This window comes from Chionomys nivalis, chromosome 21 (genome assembly GCF_950005125.1).
Source record: "Chionomys nivalis chromosome 21, mChiNiv1.1, whole genome shotgun sequence".
NCBI classification, from domain to species: Eukaryota; Metazoa; Chordata; class Mammalia; order Rodentia; family Cricetidae; genus Chionomys; species Chionomys nivalis.
Window position 1 is genome coordinate 32,333,025 of NC_080106.1, and position 22,257 is coordinate 32,355,281.

Below are 22,257 nucleotides of genomic sequence, written 5' to 3' on the forward strand. Positions count from 1 at the left end.
AGGGTCACTTTCTGAAAAGAAAACAACACTTTGTATTTTTTAATTTTATAAATTTTATTATAAAAAACTTGCAAATAAATAAACATTATGCATCGAGTTAAACAGATCCAAAGTCTATACAATGTAATGAAATTATATACATTTAGAATTAACATTTGAAGTAGAAGCTTCACATTTTGTTGTATTTCTCTGCTTTTGTTTTAGAAAAGCTTTGTTACATTTAGAGTGTGTGTGTGTGTCTGTGTATACATGCCCATGTATGTGTGCATGTGTGTTCTAACCACAGTGTGGAGGTCAGAGCACTGCTTGTGGAGTTGGTTCCTTTCTTCCACCATGTGGGTCCTGGAGATCAAGCTCATGATGTCACGCTTGTCAGGAGACACCCACCTTTACTTCTGAGCCCACTTCACTGGCCCTTTAACTGATTCTTATGTATTTAAATACATAGCTTCATAAATTGAGTCCTTTTTGGACATACAGTGTTTGCATGTGTTTGCTTATGCAATACTGGGTTTCAAACCCAGGGACTCATGCATGTCAAATAAGCATCTACTTCTGAGCTACATTTCCAGACAATTTTTTTTTTTTTTTTTTTTTTTTGGTTTTTCAAGACAGGGTTTCTCTGTAGCTTTGGAGCCTGTCCTGGAACTAGCTCTGTAGACCAGGCTGGTCTCGAACTCACAGAGATCCGCCTGCCTCTGCCTCCCAAGTGCTGGGATTAAAGGCGTGCGCCACCACTGCCCGGCTCCAGACAATATTTTAAAATTACTATGTTATAAACATTGCCTCTGCTAGCAACAGTTCTTCTAAACCATCCAAATATCTTCAGGATAAAACACTTAATCACAAGCTACAACATGATTTAATTATGTACACCCTGAAATGGGCTATTTATATTTGTTAGTATGCTATTTCAAGATATTTATATAATTAGAAAAAATCATGTTAGTATATTTAAGGTAGTGAAGCTGTTACCTAGATGTGGAAATAACCAGGCTAGCTTAAAGATAGACAAATATATTTTATTTATTATAAGGGGAAAACTCACGCCACAGGCTCTGCTTGACCAAGGGGGAAACTACACAGAGAGCGCACCTGGGTGGTGCACAGGTTTTTTTATTTCCTGGTCCCAGGAAGCCACGCCTAAACTAGGTTCCACCTCTTACAGATTATTGGTTAGTAAGGCTTTCCCCATCAAGGTAGTTATATCCTGCCTTTTTACTCAAAAATGTTATTAGTAAATTAACACTCAAACCTACTTTGTATAAAATATGACATTATTTATAAATTAGCCGGGCAATGGTGACGCACGCCTTTAATCCCAGCACTCGGGAGGCAGAGGCAGGCGGATCTCTGTGAGTTGGAGGTCAGTGTGGTCTACAGAGTGAGTTCCAGGACAGGCTCCAAAGCGACAGAGAAACCCTGTCTCAAAAAACCAAAAAAAAAAAAATATATATATATATAATATGATATATAAATACATATAAATATATTATATACAAATTATTCCAATAAATATAATCTATATTTTATATACATCTAGTCCAATGTAATTCAAATGAACTATTTTATATAAACTTACAATCTACCTGTTCTTCTGTTGGGCATCTTGTTGATGTACATTTTCTTCTCTTATAATTGCATGAATGCTTGGGCTGGGGATATAGCTCAACTGGTAGAGTGCTTAGCATGAATAAACCCTGAGTTTGATCCTGGCACTATATAAACTGGGGGTGGGGATGCATGACTATAATCCCAGAATTCAAGAGGAAGAAGCAGGAAGGCTGGGAGTTCAAGGTCATATTTGACTACATAATGAGTGTCAGGACAATCTGGGATACAGAAGATCCTACTCCATCCTCCAGAAATGCGTGTATGTTTATGTACATAGAAGTCAGTATGGCTGGACATCTTTTAGCATTAAGCGTTTAATTTTCTCGTTAATTACTCAGGAAAGGTTTCTGGCAGTGGGATACCTTGGCTGATGAGCCAGTGTATTGTTTAGGGCAATCAAATAGATATATGCATTTACTCACTGAAAGAGTGTTCCATTTCCCTTTCACCTTAAAGAGCTTCTGTTGTACATGCACCTTCATCACTCGCAAATTCACTTGCATGCGCATATGTGTCTGTGTGTGTTTGAGAGCATACATGTAATTTATATACATGTTTGTGTCTATGTGAGTGTGGAGACCGGAAGTTGATGCAGCATGTTTCTTCACTGAGTCTGGAACTCACTTGTGAAGTAGTCTGCTCCATGAGTTTCAGAGCCCTTCTGTGTCTGGGATTTCAAATGTGCATGGCCGGGCCTGGCTTTTTATGTGGGTACTGGAGATCCTAACTCAACGTTCTACCCACTGAGCTTTGTCTTTAGCCCCTCACTTTTGTTTTTATTGTTTATTTTACTTTTCCCCATCTCTGTTTAGTTGTTTGGCAACATCTGGTTATCTATGGCTAGCCTGGTCATCTTTATGCAGCTTCGTTACCTGTTCCATGAGGTACAGCGGCGAATCCGTCGGCACAAGAACTATTTGCGGGTGGTAGGGAACATGGAAGCCAGGTAAGACAGTCTGACTCAGTGTTGCCTGAGTTTACTCTTTTTAACTGTGTGTGCGGTGTTGACCTCGCCTAGGCCGACCTCCTACTCCCTCCCATCATACTCATCCTCTAGGCCAGCTTTAAATTCATTATCTGGCTGCGTCAGTCCCCACTCCAGCTTCCATCTGAGCCCATTTAATAGCAACACTGCCTCATTCCAGCAGAACATGCTTTTGTGTCCTTGTAACTAGACAGAAGAGTGTGCAGGCTGTCATGTCAGACTGCTTAACAGTGTGTCCCACGTAGTTGCAGGGTGGTTTGTACTCCAGTGACCTTACCTTCTTTCTGGGATGCGGGAGGGTTCCAGGAGAAACAGCGTTCTTATTTTTTGTCACTGTCTGTGTCACTACTGAGTGAAAGCACCTGTGATCTTCCGCCATCTTTGTTTTGGGAAGGTGTGTGCTGATTGCACTTTGCATGTGCATGTTTATGGGCATGGATCACTCTCTGGAGACACTCACTTGCTAGCCTGAAGCTAACCCAAACCAGAAAGTACAGGAATAGTGGATACACTTTTTTTTTCTCAGGGACGGTTTGGATCTCTGGGGTCTGGTTCCTCTGATATGTCCGTAACTGTTCTGAATGTGTAACGAACAGGTGGGACTGTTACTGCAGGGTCAGCTCTTGCGCTGAAGTTTCCCACTTGGTTTTCTGAGGACCATGAAGAACAAAAATACTTTGTTTAATCAGTTTTTCTGTGTAATTGTGCCACTTTAGTGGTCAGGCGTGTAATCCGGCGTGCGTCGGGTGTGTGTGAAACCGCTGAGCTCCGCTGAGCCTGTGCTGTGTTTTACAGGTTTGCAGTTGCCACTCCAGAGGAGCTAGCTGTCAATAATGACGACTGTGCCATCTGCTGGGACTCTATGCAGGCTGCAAGGAAGCTTCCCTGTGGACATCTCTTTCACAAGTAGGAGCTTTGTACAGGGTGCTTGGGAGTGGCCTTCTGTTCCTGGACTCTGGGCACTTTTTCACATGGATTTGAACATAATCCCAGCAGAAGAGCAAGGATGTTACCTCAGCTTGGCCTTGTTGCTGATGCTGCTTGGAGCCTGTGACTGGGTTTTTTTGGGTTTTGTTTTTTTACTTCTAAGCCTCCTCTTTTGCCCTCAGTTCATTCTTTACCCACATTTGCCATCTTAATTTCTATTTTTTAGCTTTCTTCATAATTTTTCTCCATTTACATTCTAAAGTAATAAATACATCCATAATATTTTTTAAAGGGGTTTCATTTTCCAGGGAGAGAAAAATCTTACAGAGACCTGGGTTGAAATGGAACTAGACCAAGGCTACAAGTGATTTGTTAGCAAGGATCACAGGCTCGGCCCTTCCATAAAACTCCAAGATTGGAGAAGATCTCATATTTCAGAGATCTCATCACAGCTGTTTAAGCTAAATAATTATGTGCATGAATTTAGAGTTTTGTTATTGATGGATTTAGAGATGTCTTTTTGGCCCCTTGACTATTGAAAAAAATTTTTTTGTTCGTTTGTTTTTCGAGACAAGGTTTCTTTGTGTAGCTTTGGAGCCTGTCTTGGCACTCACTCTGTAGACCAGGCTGATTTCAAACCCACAGTGACTCGCCTGCCTCTGCCTCCTGAGGGCTAGGATTAAAGGCATGTGCACCACCACCACCAGGTTTTAATGTGTGTTACCTTTTGTTTATGCTCTGAAACATTTGTTTAATGATGCGAAGATGTGTTTGATTAAATAAAATTCAGTTGCAGTCTTGAGACTGAATCAGCAACTAGCTGACAGGAAGTAGTAGGGAGGAGCCATCTGGAGAAGGGTTCTAAGGAGGGCTGAGAAAAAGCACCAGGACTTCAGGGAGACTCAGGAGGATCTAGGTGAGCTGCTTGCTATTCAGCCTCTCTGGGAAGCAGGATTCTACTTCAGCCTTTGAATCTTGAGTTCTTTAGCAGGACAAAGATTTAGATAAATTCATAAGTTCTCTTAGCTTTGAAAAAGTTGGTGCCTGAGGGAACAGTTTCCTCGGGCTGCACCTCTTGTGGCTGAACTGGTAGAGCCGGAGTTGCAGTTGCTGACTAGAATAGCCGTAGCTTAAAAGTCAGCAACCATTAAAAAAGAGGACACCACTTAACACCTTCAGTCTTTTCTTTTAATATCAGAAAGGCTTTGGAGCTGGTGAAGCCCACTCAAACGTCCTGACAGACTTCTTTTTGTTTGTTTGTTTTTTGAGACAAGGTTTCTCTGTAGCTTTGGAGCCTGTCCTGGAACTAGCTCTTGTAGACCAGGCTGGCCTCAAACTCACAGAGATCCGCCTGCCTCTGCCTCCCAAGTGCTGGGATTAAAGGCGTGCGCCACCACCGCCCGGTCTGACCGACTGTTTTATGTTAGGACTAGGGGACTGTGTCGGGCTGTGGGGATAAAATGGAAGTAATGAGTGAGGTCTTTGTGGAGCTTGCAATCTAATGTAAGAGCTGAACTTGAATGAACTGGCACATTGAGAATGTCAAGTTTAAACTGACCTGTGTGCTTTATAGAAAAGAAATAGGGTTTGAAGTGACGGCACACACTTTTAATCCCAGTATTCAAGAGGCAGGCACAGGCAGATTTCTGAAGAGTAATAAGAAAGTGATCCGATTCAGATTTGGAGGGGAGTGACTTTTGAGGATGAGCAGAAGTGACATCTGCGAAGGAAGAGCAAGTTGGAGAGGATGTAAGTTGGGACTTAGTGGCATTTAAGTTTTATTTTAATAAATAAAGATTGCCTGAAGATCAGAGAGTAAAACAGTCCCACTGGTCAGCCTTACAGACCAGGGTATAGTAACACACACCTTTAATCCCAGCAGCCACAATAACACCTTTAATCCCAGCAGCCACAATAACACCTTTAATCCCAGCAGCCACAATAACACACACCTTTAATCCCAGCAGCCACAATGACAGACACCTTTAATCCCAGTAGCCACAATGACAGACACTTTTAATCCCAGTATTCACTAGTTGCCATAGAAATCGTGTGGTACACACCTTTAATCCTAGCCCTAGAGAGGAATATAAGGTGAGGGGAGACAGCTCTCAGACACAGCCTCATTCTGAGATTCCGGGAGGCAGGATTGCCATTTCAGACTGAGATCGAGGTAAGAGCCAGGATCTGACTGCTCTAGCAGTGGGCAGTTGATGTGTTGATGGAACTAGGAAGAAGTCAGTATGTGAACGCATGGAAAAGAGGAAGGAGTGTGTCTGCCCAGTTAGGAGTAGTAGGCAGGGTCCTGAGGGCCCCTGGGAGGGCAGAATACCAGTGAAGGGTTTTGCGTAAGGTTGGTAGGTAGAGAGGAGTGGATTGGTAAATCTCCAAAGTCGCTGTTTTGAAGATAAGGCCTTGGTTATTTATAACCTTATTGGTCAGTAGCTAAAGTAGTAAAAAAGGAAAATCACTTGAGTAGAGGACTCAAGGATGGAAGAGGCTGAACGCTGGATGATTAAGTCCGGTGGGTTCTGAAGTAACTGAGTTGGGGAGATGTGAAGCCGTGCTGCGACGTGGTGTGTGGTAGGTGTCTGTGTATTAGAGCGAGGAGACTCTAGGTACAAAAGTCTGCCAGCATTTAGGTCTGGCCAGGGGGAGGTAGAAGTCAGTAATAGTAGGAATACTAGTCATTCTGGTGACTTCCCACAAATACGTGAAAGAGCAATTGAATCTGTTCCTGTCCTTTCCTGTGGTCTCTTTGACAGCTCCTGCCTTCGTTCTTGGCTAGAACAAGACACGTCCTGTCCGACGTGCAGAATGTCTCTTAATATTGCGGATGGCAGTCGTGCCAGGGAAGACCATCAAGGAGAGAACTTGGATGAGAACTTGGTCCCTGTGGCAGCTGCAGAAGGCAGACCTCGCTTAAACCAGCACAATCACTTCTTCCACTTTGATGGTAAAGTGTCTCCAACCTCCGGAGCTCTCTGGGATTTCTTTCCTAAAATGAAGTTGTTAGGATTATAAAATGCCCTCTTTATTATTATATTATAAAAACTTATTTACAAGCCGGGCGATGATGGCGCATGCCTTTAATCCCAGCACTCGGGAGGCAGAGGCAGGTGGATCTCTGTGAGTTCGAGACCAGCCTGGTCTACAAGAGCTAGTTCCAGGACAGGCTCCAAAGCCACAGAGAAACCCTGTCTTGAAAAAAAAAAACAACAACAACAACAAAAAACTTATTTACAGTATTATATTATAAACTGGCCTAATACTAGATGAATTTAGTATTACTCTTTTTTTTTTTAAATATTTATTATGTATACAATATTCTGTCTGTGTGTATGCCTGCGGGCCAGAAGAGGGCACCAGACCTCATTACAGATGGTTGTGAGCCACCATGTGGTTGCTGGGAATTGAACTCAGGACCTTTGGAAGAGCAGTCAGTGCTCTTAACCACTGAGCCATCTCTCCAGCCCCCTAGTATTACTCTTGAAACATCTTTTCATTACATTCATTTATTCTGTGTGCTTATGTTTGTGGCACAGGTGTTCATGTACTCCATGACCTGTGGAGGTCAGGAAGATAGTTAATGTTGGTTCTGTTCTTGTGTCATATGGATCCTGGGCATTGAATTTGGTTTGCCAGACTTAGCAACAAGTGCTTTTACCTACAGGGCTATCTTGTCCCTTTAGTATTACATTTTAATTTCCTTTATTTGGTTTTTATTACATTTTTTTCCTGTGTATCTTAGACTGGCCTTGAATTTAGGATAATTTTGCCTCAACCTCCCTAGAGTTAGGATTACAGGCTTGTACGAGCCTGCCTGGCTTATACCTCAATTAAAAGTGTTCAGGCCGGGCGGTCGTGGCACACGCCTTTAATCCCAGCACTCGGGAGGCAGAGCCAGGCGGATCTCTGGGAGTTCGAGGTCAGCCTGGTCTACAAGACCTAGTTCCGGGACAGGCACCAAAGCTACAGAGAAACCCTGTCTCGAAAAACCAAAAAAAAAAAAAAAAAAAAAAAAAAAAAAGAAAGCGTTCAGGATAGATAGAACTGAGGGGTTATTCTGTGCCATTAAGAAGTGGGCTGAGGTGGGGATGTAGAGGTAGTAAAACTGGATTAAGATTACTTTCAAGAAACCCACATAACCATTTTAATAGTTAGCCTTTGCTAATCATTGGTTTATCGTGTGGTATATACTCCTCAGGAGTACCATAGGTGGAGTAAGAATTCCTTTGTTCTTAAAGCATGACTGTTCTTCAGTATGTATTCTGAAGTCCTGGGCATTGTATTGGGGCGCTGATTATCTTTCCTGGATTCACAAGCACCCAGTGGATGGTGAGCCCATCAGTTCCAGTGCCATCTGTTGTGTGAATTCCCATTCTGGAATTTTCTTAGGAGCGGTGCTGTTCAGATTCTGGCTTAAGTCTCTGAAATACAGTGAGAGTATTGGTGCCACCTTGAAAGGTCCATGGGGAGTGGAGGCAAGTGTCGAAATGTATTGGAGGAGGGGCCTCAAAAAGCTGGTTTAGTTCTGTTAAATATGAAGGGGTAGTAGGCATAGACCTTTAATCCCAGCACTATGAGACAGAAGCAGGCAGATCTCTGTGAGTTGGAGGCCAGCCTGGACTACAGAGTGACTTCAGACCAGTCAGCACTACACACAGAAACCCTGTATCATAAAGAGAGCTGTACCAGGCACAGGTTTGTCCTCTTTCATGTTGGCTTGAGCCCAGGGCCTTACACATGCCATGCAAGCCCTCTACCACTGAGCTGTATTCCCAGTCTTTTCCCAAGTTTGGCTACTCACTTGTTAATTCTCTTGTCTCAGCCTGGCAAGTAGCTAGAATTACAGGCCTTCACCACCAGACTTGGCTTACCAGTACAGCTTCTGAAATGTGTTAGCAGATCTTAGAGATAGAGCCTGGTTCTATAAGCTGTCATTTTATTAATTGCTATTACTATACATGTAGTCAAACAAAGTCACTTTGTCCTTTGGGTGTTATGGAAATAAACAACCAATTTGCTGCTACTTGTTTGTAAAGGACTGAAGCAACCCCTACATTTAAAACTTGTTATTGAATTGTCTCGTAGCTCCCCTCTCCTAAAATGACAGAAACAGCACCATCATGATTGTGTTACCCCACAAATCTACTATTGTAGAATTTTTGAGTTTTTTGGTTTTTCAAGACAGGGTTTCTCTGTAGCTTTGGAGCCTGTCCTGGAACTCACTCTGTAGATCAGGCTGGCCTCGAACTCACAGAGATCTGCCTGTCTTTGCCTCTCAAGTGCTGGGATTAAAGGTGTGCATCACCACCGCTCGGCTATTTTTTTAGCTTTTAATCTGAAAACTCCTCCTTTGCTCCCTAAGGCATTGTCTCATTGTGTAGCTCTTACTGACTTGGGATTCAGAATTCACAGAGATCCTCCTGCCTCTGTCTTCCGAGTGCTGGGATATAAGGCATGTACCAGGAACTGGAGAGTTGGCTCTCCCGAATGGTTAAGAGCACTGGCTTTTTTTCCAGAGGACTGGGGTTGGTTCCCGGCCTCCATATGGTGGTTTAGCACTGTCTGTAGCTCCAATTCCCGGGGATCACCCTCTTTTTGGTTCTGCAGGCATTGTATACCTGCATGGTACAGACATACAGGGAGACAAAACATCCATATACCTTTAAAAAAAAGCATGCGCCACAATGTTCAGACCAAGGTCAAATCTTTAAATCCTATTCAGCAGAGAATATTTCATGAAGTATTGTGAAAGCAATTCCCCCGCATTAGCAGTATTTTATGCTGGGAGGAAGAAGGGCATGAAAGTTAGCTGTTGTAGCAGTTACTGAGTCGGGGGAGCCTTTCTTAGGTTCTTTGCTGAGTATGGATTAAGGTGGAATGGCTGTTTGGCTTCACATCTGCCATGTCATTAACCTGTGTGATCTTGGATGTGTTATATAATCGGTCAGTGCCTTGGACCGAGACCAAGTTTGAGGCCTAGAGTCACATCTCTGAGAGGAATGGGAGGCCCGTGTAGGTTTTCGTGAGGACAAGATAAGCTGATCTGGATACAGCACTTGACAGAAAGGCCTGGTAGAAAGGAGCCTGCAGTGAGTGGCGACTGTCAGAGGGACTGAACACATCGACGACACGGGGGGCAGGCACCAGGGCACTAATTGTTGTGCTGGATCCTGATTTGTTTTAGGGTCCCGGATTGCGAGCTGGCTCCCGAGTTTTTCAGTTGAAGTGATGCACACAACCAACATTCTTGGTATCACGCAGGCGAGCAACTCCCAGCTGAATGCCATGGTAAGAGCTCCTGACTGTTGCTGAGAACTAGTGCATGGTCAGGAGGGCCTGAGGGCTCTGGAACACATGGCTGTGCAGTGTGTGTGACCCTGCGAGTTTCTCTCTTGCCTAGGAGGACAGCAAAAATTTCAGGGGCCACCTCTTTCTTTCCATTTCCCTCTCTCTTCTCTCCCCCTGTCTCTTCCCCTTCCTTCCCTCTCTTTACAGGAAGTTGAATCCAGGGCCTCGCATCTTCTTAGCAAACGTGCGACCACTGAGCTTTATACTTGGTGTCTTTCAGGAGTTGTGGTGTCTGGTGGGGGAGGCAGCCTATAGACACAATAAGCTCATGTGTTGGTGGTGACTAGTGAATGCTTAGGCAGCTGAAACTAGTCTGAAAACTTGCTGTCATTTTACTTCTGTGGCAGATAATCTATGCTTTAATGTGCACTACTAGATTGACTTAACTGTGACCTAAGCCTACTTTGAGACTACTTGATTTAAGCAAAAAATTCAGACAGAGTAAGCCCTTAGAATTAGAAGGCACAAGTCTGTTATTCTTCCTTTTCTTCTTCAGTGGTGTATCGGCTATCCTGGGTCTGGGATTTCCATATATCCTTTAGGATCACTTTGTCTTTCTATATAAAATAGCTTGCTGGGATTTTAGCTGAGATTACATTAATTCTATAAGTCAAGTTGGGAGGAACTGACAGACATCCACCTGCCTCTGCTGGTATTATAACTGTGGACCACCATGCTCAGCTACCTTATTTTTTGTCAAAGGAAGTTCTTTTCTATTCTTTTCTCTCCCTCCCTCCCTTCCTCCGTTCTTCCTTTCCTTTGAGACGGTCTATTTAGTCCTGGCTGTTCTGGAACTTGCTACGTAAAATAGGCTAGTTTTAAACTCACAGAGATCCTCCTGCCTCTGCTTTCTAGGTGCTGGAATTAAAGGCGTGTGCTACCATACCAGGCCAAAGGAAGTTATTCTCCTTTGTGTGTGGGGGTGTGTGTGTGTGCACGCATGTGTGCAGGTGATCATGCTATTACTGTCTTCTTCCCCTGAAGCAGGGCCTCAGAACCTAGAGTTAGGCTCATAGCTGGTGAGCACTAGTGAGTCTTCTGTCTCTGCCCCCTTATAGTGCTGGGGTTACAGACATGTAATTGGCCATGCCTAGCTTTTTATTAAAAGTATTATTATTTCTTAACTGTTATTGATTCTTTTTGGACTTTCCATTATATATCCTGATCCCACTCATCTATCTCCCCATCCCCTCGCATCTGCCCTCTGCCCCAAACCCAAATGAAATTTAAAAGCAAACCAAAAAAAAAAAAAAAGGAAGGAAGGAAGGAAAGTGTGTTCAGTTGAATCTCACAGTCTGCCCTTTAGTCATCTTTACTTGCAAGAGTGTACTGCCAGTCGTTGGTCTGGCCTGATGCCGTGGCTTCTGCTGCCCTACTGGTAACGCGCTGTCACTGGGGCTCCTCTTGGCTCTCCTGTTGTTGTCCTGTGCCATGGAGATCCTGCTGTTTTGGATCCATAGGTTTGTCCCCTTCACATGTTCCAACGGTTAATAGATGAGGCGGATGTTGGGGTGGGCCAACCCACAGCCCGGTTCTGGTCTTGGGTGGTGGTTGGGTTGGTCAACCTGCCAGCTTTCCGTCATCATCACTACCTGGGCGAGCTGTTCAGCATTGCCTTGGGCTAGCTCCTAATGGAGCCTGTAGCAAAGAGCAGGCCAGTTGTCCTGCTCTTAGGCCTCAGATCTGGGTCACCCCCACATACACTACCAGGGCAATTCTACTGTTTTGCCCATGCGAGGTGCAGGGCTTTCTCTCCGGATTGCTGTAGGGAGCATACGAGAGGGTGTGTGTGGGGTCAGCTCTGCTGCCCTCAGGTCCTCATGAGTTCCTGACAACAGGGTCATTTCTGGTGTGCTGGGGTGAGCGGGGGCAGGGCTAACTCTCCCATTTGGTGGCAGTAAGGCAGGAGGGCATCTTTCTCCCACCCATGCCGTGGACTAGGGTCAGCCCTCTTGCTTTCACACCCTTGGGGTCAGCTCACCTGTCCCTGACCATAGGGTCAGCTCTAGTGTGCTGTCCAGGTGAGGTGCATGTCTTGTAAGGGATGGGGCCATCTTTCCTGAGTGTGTGCCGGTAGGGTGGGAGGGAGGTAGCTCTCCCCTGAGGGGTGGGGCCAGCTCTCTTGCTGCAGTATCTAGTGAGGGGCAGACTGCTATCCCAGGGCCAGTGAAGGCAGGGCCGGCTCAGCACAGCATGGTTCCAATGACCCCCTGTGCTAACTTGGGCTTTGGCCATAACCACAGACTCCAGCTGCAGTAGGACTACGGATACAGACACGGCCCTTGGCAGCAGCTTGGGCCTGAATGACACCATGGCCCCAGTGGCAGCATTGACCACCCAGAGCAGTATAGCCCTCAGACACCAACCTGGTCTTAGGTGGCTGACAGACCCTGGTCATCTGTATAGACATCACCATTGGCTACTGCAGGGCTGTGGACCCAGATGTGACCCTAGGCTCAGATGCCTCCATGGCCCCAGGTGGTAGCACAGGCCGGACAGATCAACATGGCCTCATAGGTCTGCTTTTTTTTTTTTTGGTTTTTCGAGACAGGGTTTCTCTGTGGTTTTGGAGCCTGTCCTGGAACTAGCTATTGTAGACCAGGCTGGTCTCGAACTCACAGAGATCTGCCTGCCTCTGCCTCCCAAGTGCTGGGATTAAAGGCATGCACCACCACCGCCTGGCCATATGCCTGCTTTTTATGTGTTTGTTAGGATCCGAACTCTGACCCCTACGCGTGCAGCCATGCTTTCACCCCAGCTCATCACCCAGCCCCGCCTCTTCAGCTTTGACGTATAATCTAGCAGGGTGCACAGTTCGAGGTTGCTTTTGTTTGTTTCTTGGATTTTTGTTTTTGTTTGTTTGCTTTTGCTGTTGCCTTTTCCTTCGATTCCTTCACTTACTCTTGCGTGTTTAGTTTCTGAAGAGAAATCGGGCGCAGTGCTTATCTTTGCCTCTCTCTAGGGAAGCTGTTTTTCTTTGGCTTCTTACAAGGTTTTTGATTCAATTCCCTTTGATTTTCTGTAGCTTGAAAATAATTTGTCTGGATGGTTTTTATTTATTTTATTATTTCGCTTATTTTTGGGCAAGTTTCCGGCTTAGTGTTCTGGGAGCTCCTAGACTGTGACTTGGTGCCTGACGTTGATCTATTTTGGGGAGTTCTGCTTCATTGTCTGAGTATTCTCTGTTCCTTGCTTTTTTCCCCTTTGGGTGTTGACTCTGCATGTTCTCACTTCTGCACTTGTCTCCAGATATTCTGCTGCAGAGAGTCTTGGTTCTCTGTCTTTGGGGTTCGACATCTTGCAGTATCCTCAAGCCCAGAGGTTCTTCCTGCAGTTGGGTCGAGCCTGCATTTCACTTTAGTGGGCTTGCTTGCTAGCTTTGCCTTCGGCTCCTCTGCAGGGCTTCTGGCTCCTTCTTCCCTACCCAGTGCCTCTGCTTCCCCCTCTTCTTTCTCCATCACTCTGCATGCTGGAAGCCTTGTACCTGCTGGGCAAGTGTTTTCCTTAAACACTGCACCCTTGGCCCTTGCTTACCTGTTTTATATTGTATATAGTTATTGTACTTATTGTATTTTGTTTTTCTTATATTAGTTATAACTTTCTTTTTATTTTAAACAAAAAGGGGAAATGTAGTGGCATTTCATTTGTATTTTAATAAATAAAACTTGGCTGAAGATAAGAAAAGTAAAACAGCTACACTGGCCAGCGTTACAGAGCCGGCAGCAATGACAACACCTTTAATCCCAGTAGCCACACTCGCTTGCCATAGAAGCTAGGTGGTAGTGATGCACGCCCTTAATCCCAGAACTAGAGAGGAGTATAGACTGGAGGAGACAGCTCTCAGGCTCAGGCTCATTCTGAGATTTCCTGGAGGCAGGATCGCCATTTTTGCTCTGAGGTTGAAGTAAGAGTCAGTGACTGGCTGTTTTGCTTTCCTGATCTTCAGGTACCCCAATATCTGTCTTCAAGTTTGTTAATCATGTGTCTGATCTCTAGTCTAGGTTGGCTTGAATTCATGATCCTCCTGCCTCAGCCATGGTCTGTTTTTAGGAAGAATGACTGACTAGGAATGCTCTTTGGATAAGCAGAGGTTGAAGGCACAAAGCCTCTAGAAACACTGACTGTAAGGGTAGCATCCTTCAGGTGGAGGGTGGGGTTGGCGTGGAGCAGGGGAGAGGGCTTCACTGAGAGAGAGGTGTGGATAGAACTGCAGACAAGGTACTGGAGTCTGGGTGAAAAGAAAAGGTTGATCAGGTCGAAGCAGTAGGAAGGTGGTAGAAGCCACATGAATGTGCCACGATGTACAGGGAGCGGAAGTGTAGCTGCCTGTGATGGGGTAATGTTCTGCCTTAAAGTAGTGGTGATTCTGGCCCTTGCTACACTGTAGACAGACTTGAGGTCAGCGTGCCAGTGACAGACAGACAGGTTGTAAGTGGTTTTTGGTCACAGCCAACATAGGAGATGGAGATGTGGCTCCTGCTTTCTGTCTGAGATGACCACCATGGTAGGTGTGGGTTCTCTGGAGATGATGGTCTAGTATGACCACTGGGGGGCTCTTGGCAGGCTACAAGCCTGGGGTGTGAGCCTCCTGAGAGGGAGTGGCCTAAAAGCTAGGCAGGCCCTATCTGTTCTTTAGTTCTTTGAATGGTCTGAGATAGTTAGCACAGCTAACTTACTGGAACTACGCATTTTTAATTAAAGTCCAATATTTAACTAGATTTTCTATTAGGAAACTTTAGTCTAATAAAATTAATTCAGCTTTGTTTCTCATATGTATAAACATATCTATATGCACAAACACACACATTTATTTAATTGGGGGTGGAGAGCCATGTGAGGAGAGAATAATTTAATCTGCTTGTAGAGACTCTTCCCACTTAGCTTTGGTTAGATGGGGTAACAGTATTCTCTTCACAAACAGTAAAGGGTCTGCAATGATGTGGAGTCTTGGGACCCCGGCACTGACCATCTTGCCATTGTCTACCCCCATGGCTCAGAAAAGCTCTGACCTGACCTGTTCTTTCAAGCCGTAGTCCTTACTGCGGTTTGGCTCTGTTATACCACAGCCGTTACCCTTTCTGCCGGCTTCCCTTTCGCTTTTCTCTCCCTTGTTTTCCTCTCTTACTCTGTAAATTATGGAGATTTTTCCACAATCGAAACCTAGAACATAAACATTTCTAAATCATGTATGTGTAAAACACTCTCTCTGACACATACACACATTTTGGGGTACTTAGATTGAAGTATGGGCAGAGTTGGGCCTTTCCCCTTCCTACACACACATGCCTAAAAGCCTAAGTGTGTTCTGAAATGAATCTAGAGTATAGTTTGAAAATTACAGTTCTTAGGCAGTACTAGATATTTTCATAATCCAACTATGTAGCTGGGTATAAAAGAATTTACATTCTTTAAGTGAATTTTTCTAAGTTACAATATAATTTACATATAGTAAAAATGTGCCAGGCTGTGGCAGCACACACCTTTAATCCCAGCACTTGGGAGGCTGAGGCAGGCGGATCTCTGTGAGTTCGAGGCCAGCCTGGTCTACAGAGCCAGTTCCAGGACAGGCTCCAAAGCCACATCTGGCTTTCAAGTCAGCTTTTTTTCACATTGCATAATGGACATGAATACTATAAATCCTGGGTCTGAATATTGAACTTTAAAATGATCCTTTTTACATACAATACATGTAAGTAAATACTGGCACACATAAAATTAAAATCTTTTAAATGATTCCTTTTAAAACCAGATGATTCTACTTACGCCTGTCTTGGGATCTCACTAGATTCCTCTATGCTCTTGATTTTGGAATTGATGTTGCTCTTGTGCGCTAATCCTGAAACAATGGAAAGACAGTAATGTTCAGGGAACGTGCTGAGCCAAGTGAGCCAAGTGAGTGATTTCAAGATACAGTGTCAACCTCTGTCCAGGGCCTGCCAGGCACACTGACTTCTGCTGAGAGTGACCTTTGCTGTGGGATCTTTGTATTCTTTCAGGCTCATCAAATTCAAGAGATGTTCCCCCAGGTCCCATACCACCTTGTGCTCCAGGACCTACAGATGACACGCTCCGTGGAAATAACAACAGACAACATCTTAGAAGGACGGATTCAAGTACCTTTTCCCACACAGGTAGAACTAGGGTTTTATACATGATACGTATTTTGTTGTACAAAGATTTAATTCTAATACTTAGATATTACTTATGATTTGAGGAAGGATTTCTGTAAAGTTCATTTTGTAAACTTTGTTTTGTTTAAATCCTGCGTGAGAACAGACCCACGAAAGATAAATACAGATACTGAGTAATCTTTGTACAGAAACGTGCCCAGAGCAGCCTATCCTTGCTGCAGGGCTGTAAGGGAATGCCATTGGCTCCTGTCAAAGGCCGGCATCTGTTTGTGTTAAGAGCAAAGAATGAATATTGAGGCTCAGCTTATCGCACAGTTTGTTGCAGCTGCCGCAGCCACTGCAGTGAGAGTATATTAATCATACTCTCCAGCCGGCCTGGAGACTAGCTGTAGTGACTGCATTGTAGCGCCTTAGGAAAGTTAATGAGGAAACCAAAACCGTGCTGACTCTGCACGCTTGACGTTTGCTGTTGAGCCGGGAGCTGAAGGTCTGACCACTCCCAGGCCTGGATCTCGGGTGTTGTTCTGTCTTTCAAGCTGTGAGCTGTGTTGAGAACTGTTGTGCCCTCTGTGTTCTGGGTTTTCCTGCGCCTGTTCCTTCATTCTGACTGACCACTGTGTTTGCTTTCAGCGGTCAGAGAGCCTGAGGCCTGCACTGAACAGCCCAGTGGAAAGGCCTAGCACTGATCAGGAGGACGGGGAAGCCTCTGTTCAGGTGAGGTCAGCTCACTATAGACTGTGGTGCGGCCCTGGGTGTTAGTGACCTTCACCTTGCTGTTGGCAGAACAGCTTCAGGAAGGAACTTTTTCTTTTGACTGACAGTTTGAGAGGGTTTCTGTCTGTCGTAGTGGAGAAGGTGGGGTGGAGTAGTTGACTTCATGGTGACAGAATCTTGTGATAGAGGAAATTTATATCACCACAGGCTAAAAAGCAGGGAGTAGGCAGAAACAGGCTGGGTATCATCTGCAAATCTCCCTGATAGCCCCACCGTTAGAGTTAACACTTGATATCCACATCTGGAGCAGGCCATGGTAGTGCATTCCTGTAATCTCAGTTTTCAGGACCCTGAGGCTGGAGGATCACGAGTTTGGAAATAGCCTGAGTGAGACCCTATCTCAGAAAACACTGGACTATGCATCATTTCAAAACTGTTGTGTGACTTCTGAAAAGGGGTCAACTTGTACATTTTTAGATTTCGGACAGTTAGCAGAATTGTGCACATGAGACTGCATTGGGGCCATGGGAGGGAGCAGCATGCCTGATTTCTCCTCAGTTCCCCAACTGTTTGCAGAGTTAGCATAAAGATTATATATATTAGTGTAATGAAAGCAAGGAATTTATAGGAACTTTGCCAAGCTCAGAAAATGCAAAGTCCTTGGCCAACCGTTCATTAAGATGTCAGTCTGATAAATAGCTATGGTCATACATAACTTGACCAGATCACTTACACTTGCTTTATTACACATACCCTTTCGGCTTCTGCTTAAACCTAAGGCTCAGAAGCCGGGTGGTGGTGGCGCACGCCTTCAATCCCAGCACTCGGGAGGCAGAGCCAGGCGGATCTCTGGGAGTTCGAGGCCAGCCTGGTCTACAAGAGCTAGTTCCGGGACAGGCACCAAAGCTACAGAGAAACCCTGTCTCGAAAAACAAACAACAACAACAACAACAACAAAAAAACCTAAGGCTCAGAGTCAGTACTGCAGAGGTGAACGTGGTTCCTCTTCCCACTGTAGCTAACTGAATCACTAAAACAAAACCGAGAGCAAGAGGCCCATGTCCAGCCGGGCTTCGCAGTAGTAGTCATTCGCTCTGTAGGTGGTGGCGAGCCTGTCCTCGTGAGTCCGTCCACATGTCCCAGCACTGAGTGAGACTTGGAGAATGTGGCAGGGCAGGGCTGAGGCAAACTAGGTGCGCTTTGCCTTACTTGCTTCTCCTTGCCCCCTGCTGGCCAGCTGCGCTCTTTAGCTCCCTCAAAGGGTTAGTAATGAGGCCTTGTGTCTGTATTGATGTTACTTCTTACTGCCCTAGATGGTACCAGAAACCTCACGTGTCCTTCATTTGCATTTGTGTTGGCTCTTTCCAACCACCTCTGCCTCTGGAGAGAGGAGAGCGCCTCTCCAGTGATCCCTTTGGGCAAGGTCTATGTCCGGCTTTAGGCTGGCTCCCTTCTGCGGAGCTGTCATCTGACCTGAGATGTGAGTTGCCTTCTGTCAGGCATCACACTTGCTCCCTTCACAACCCTGCCTGTTTTTTGGTGACTCCAGCCCGTTTCTTTCAGACTTTGTAGCTGTCAAGTTCCAGTGGGTATGAATGAGGCTGCCCTCATAGCGCTCCTATCTTTCATGTTTTATTTCTTCTTACAGTTGAATATTGTCCCTTTCTCTTTTATCCATTAATGGGTATCTAGGTTCTCTCTGTCTCTGTGTGTGTATATTCCTGGTGATGAAACCCAAGGCCTCCCACATGCTAGCTAAGTCCTCCACTGACTTACACCCCCAGCTGTTTTTTCCCTATGTGGAGTCAAGGTGTCACTAAGTAGCCCAGCTCATCTCAGATTTACTGTGTGGGCCAAGTTCCATATGGCTGTCTTCAAATCCACTTTTGGACTTGGCTGATGGCAGAGCTGGGTGGTGAGCTGGCTCTGGCCCCTGTAACCCTGAGTCTGCGAGCAGGAGCAATGTAGGTGGATCACACCTGCTTAAGGATGTTTGAATATCTGGGTAGTGTATTGGCTTTTGGAGCTTCAGCCCAAACCAGGAAAATCCTGTTACTTTTAAATGCACAGCTTGCTGTATCTGTTTTCACAAAGGATCCTATCTGGCTCTTTTCACCTCGAGGACATAAATTTCATGCAGCAGCTTGTTTTTTAAGATATTTTTATTTATTATACACACACCAGAAGAGGGAACCATACCTCATTACAGATGGTTGTGAACCACCATGTGGATGCTGGGAATTGAACTCAGGACCTGGAAGAATAGCCGGTGCTCTTAACCACTGAGCCACCTCTCCAGCCCCCTTGTTTAAATTCTTAAGCAGTTGGTAGAATTGAAAAGAAAGTGTTTGGAGTGCTGGCCAGCGGTTAACCTTGCTCTGTTCAAGAGTGCAGGTCGGGAGTGCATATTATGATTCTCATACTGGTAGCCATCTACTGCCTGCACTACAGTGAGCGTCTTAGCATCATGTGAGCCGTGGCAGCTGGCATGCCTCCCCAGAGCCCAAATCTCCTGCTTCGGATTCCTGACTGGCAGAAGGCCCCTAAGGTCCAGCAGAAGCCTGTGCAGAGAAGCCCTGGCAAGGGAGGAATCTGCCTGGATGGGAAAGGCCTGTGCTAACAGCTGCCTCTCTGTCTAGACGGAGCGTGTACCGCTGGACCTCAGTCCTCGCCTTGAAGAGGCCTTGGACTTCAGTGAGGTAGAAGTGGAGTCCAGTGAGGTGGACGACTTTGAGGCCCGGGGGAGCCGCTTCTCCAAGTCTGCTGACGAGAGACAGCGCATGTTAGTCCAGCGCAAGGATGACCTCCTGCAGCAAGCCCGGAAGTGAGTCGATTCTCCAGTCCTAGTCAGCGTGCATAGTTACAGGGAAGATGGTGGCTTAGTGCCAGCTGTTCTCAGCCCTCTACAGCAGTCATCTTTCTTCTCTCTAGTTCTCAGAAGGGGCACTGTTAATCCACATGACAGACATAAGGATAAGAAATTGGGACCTAGGGTGATTAATCCTGCCAGAACCTGGGGTCTGCCTTTAAGACTCCTCCTTGACCACTCTGCCTGGGGCCAGCACTGTGAAGAGAGCACGGGGTTCTGTGAGGTCACTTGCAGTTGTTGGCAGCTGGGGCACGCAGTGTCCCTCTGGGTTGGTGGAATCTTATGTTCACTTCGCGAGGCCTGGGCCAGTATTGTTCATCCAGGTGGGTTTTGTGCCTTGCACAGACCCGTGGCTGTGAGACCCCAAGCTGTGTCTGTGGGAAGGGACTGGGCAGAGAGCGCTGAACTGTCATGTGAGAGTCCTCTCCCTGGGAAGGAGGCGTGGCCATTGAGTGCTGTGTCCTCCCTCCGCATTCTCCCTTTTCCACCCTGCTTGCCCCTTCTTTCTTGCTTGCTTCCTCTCCTTTTACAGTTTTGGGTTGAGCACAAGGCCTCACACATGCTGAGTAAGTGCCCTGCTCCTGAGCTGCACTGACCTTAGCACACAGGCCAGGGTGTTTCTGTGATGGGATGGTCTTGAGCGACTGCTTTGGAAGGGGAGACTGACAACAACGGCATTCTGCGTCTTCACGTTTCTGTTTTCTCTTGTGGCTCTCATCTCTTACAGGCGGTTCTTGAACAAAAGTTCTGAAGACGATATGACCTCAGAGAGACTCCCCCCCTCTGAAGGCACATCCTCTGACCCTGTGACCCTGCGCCGGAGGGTGCTGGCGGCTGCTGCTGAGCGGAGACTTCAGAGGCAGCAGACAACCTAGAGCTTCCTCATCTTCCTCAGCCTCCTGCCCAGCCCTGCCTACCGGAAGAGGCCTGTCCCAGTTTTGCCTGCTGTGTGGAGACATGCGACTGCATTGCCGCTGCATAAAGCATGTGGTCTTAATAGTGTGTGGACAGCTGACAAATTTAACCCTTTGTAATACTTTCTATGTGGCATCTCTCTTCCCCTTAGAAACATTGCACATTTTAACTCTAGGCATGACCTCTTCTGGTGTTGACTGGACTTCTCAGGAGTAGGGACAAGCAAAAAGAAGTGGGCACTTGGGCACTGACCTGCCTGCAGCAGGTAGTTTCAGTTTCTGCTTTGGTGTAAGCCATGGCTGATGTTAGTGTCTTTAGCGCCACAGCTGGAAGGAAGCATGGGTCCTGGGAAGGGTACATCCCAGCAGCCAGGGGGTGCGCAGCAGGAGGCTGACTACACCTGACAGGCCATCCTGTTGTCGGATGCTGTGCTTAGGGAGGAAGCATCCACAGTGTTCCAGAGGCCGGTCCCACAGGCTCCTGGACATAGACCAGCAGGGCATCATGTATAAAGAACCAATTTGGTACCTGGAGCAGAAAGAGAAAGCTCCAGGCTACAGAATGAGGAGACCCTTTTCTGCCCTTAATATTCAGGACCGACCTCAGCCCCGATCCACAGCTGGCATCACTTCCGTTCACTCTGGTGCTCCTGCATCACATAAGCTTGCCCCGTCCCAGTCCCTGCTTACTCTAGGCATGGGAAGGGGTGGGCAGCAAGCTTTGGTCATGGTTTTAATTCCTTGGTCAACCCAATTAGGCTGTGCTAAGCATACGGATTTGATCCTTGCATGGGTGTGGGCCTGCAGGCAGGGATGGTTTAGAGACACTGCTGAAGAAAACCTAATGTGTCTTCCTCCCCCGGAGCCCTCCAGTTCCCTGCTTTTGTTCCTGTGGGTCTCACTAAACAAAGGGAAGATGTTGAATAATCCACATGCCTCAAGCGGACTCAGTCCTGGATTTTCTCAAATTCTCCACGTATTTAAGGATTTGAAACACGCAATCATAGGTTACATAGTTTTATGTCCCACTGAATTTTTTTTTTTAATGTTTCAAAACCTAGTTTTATGGTAGTCCTTTTGGGAAGAATCCAGTATTATCTAAAATTATTGGCAAAGTTGAATGTATTTTGCATACCAGAAAGTTTTTAGAATGTTGACAGGTAATTGAAGAAAGGGTCATAAGTGAATGGGCAAAGATAATTTATTTCAATAAATCTTCCAAAAGCCTTACCTTGAACTGCTGTTAGTTAAATTCCTGTTTTCTTTTTTAAATTTGTTTTGCTGAGAGCATAGTGATTTGTTTTTATTGTAAAGCAACAATAATAAAAAGCAACCTCTTGTAGTGTGTTGTGTGTAGTTAGAAGCTGAGGCAGCGCCCTTCCAAAGGGTGACTTGAATCCCATCTGCTTTTGTATCTATTGTTGGGGTGTGGGGGGGTTATAATAACCCTTTTGAACTGGGGAGGGCAGCACTGAGCTTTTCTATGCCTGGTATTCACGTTCTCTTTCTTTGCTGCGCACGGAAGTAAAGGTGAAGCAAATTCTCATACTACATTCCAGATGTGTGAAGGCGGGAAGTAGCAAATTCTCATACTACATTCCAGATGTGCGGAGGCAGGAAGTACTTGCAGTCATTTCAGAGGATCGCAAACATAGTAGAACATTGGACAGCATCACATAGCTTAAGATGGTCCAGGGAGAGAAGTCCCAAGTTAATGCTTGATCTGCCCGCTCTGTAGACAGCGTG

The 22,257-nt window shown here is 45.8% G+C and overlaps 1 protein-coding gene across 1 annotated transcript in view; it reads left to right on the plus strand.

Moving 5' to 3' along the window:
• Positions 1 to 21,853, plus strand: part of Amfr (autocrine motility factor receptor) — a 39,598-nt gene extending 17,745 nt beyond the window's left edge. Inside the window, exons 7-14 of the mRNA XM_057753261.1 lie at positions 2,427 to 2,560; positions 3,395 to 3,505; positions 6,292 to 6,482; positions 9,720 to 9,823; positions 15,880 to 16,014; positions 16,645 to 16,728; positions 19,368 to 19,552; positions 20,325 to 21,853. Coding sequence (XP_057609244.1) covers positions 2,427 to 2,560; positions 3,395 to 3,505; positions 6,292 to 6,482; positions 9,720 to 9,823; positions 15,880 to 16,014; positions 16,645 to 16,728; positions 19,368 to 19,552; positions 20,325 to 20,472 — 1,092 coding nt within the window. The 3' untranslated portion in view covers positions 20,473 to 21,853. The remainder of the gene's footprint in view (positions 1 to 2,426; positions 2,561 to 3,394; positions 3,506 to 6,291; positions 6,483 to 9,719; positions 9,824 to 15,879; positions 16,015 to 16,644; positions 16,729 to 19,367; positions 19,553 to 20,324) is intronic.
• The last annotated feature ends 404 nt before the right edge of the window (positions 21,854 to 22,257 follow it).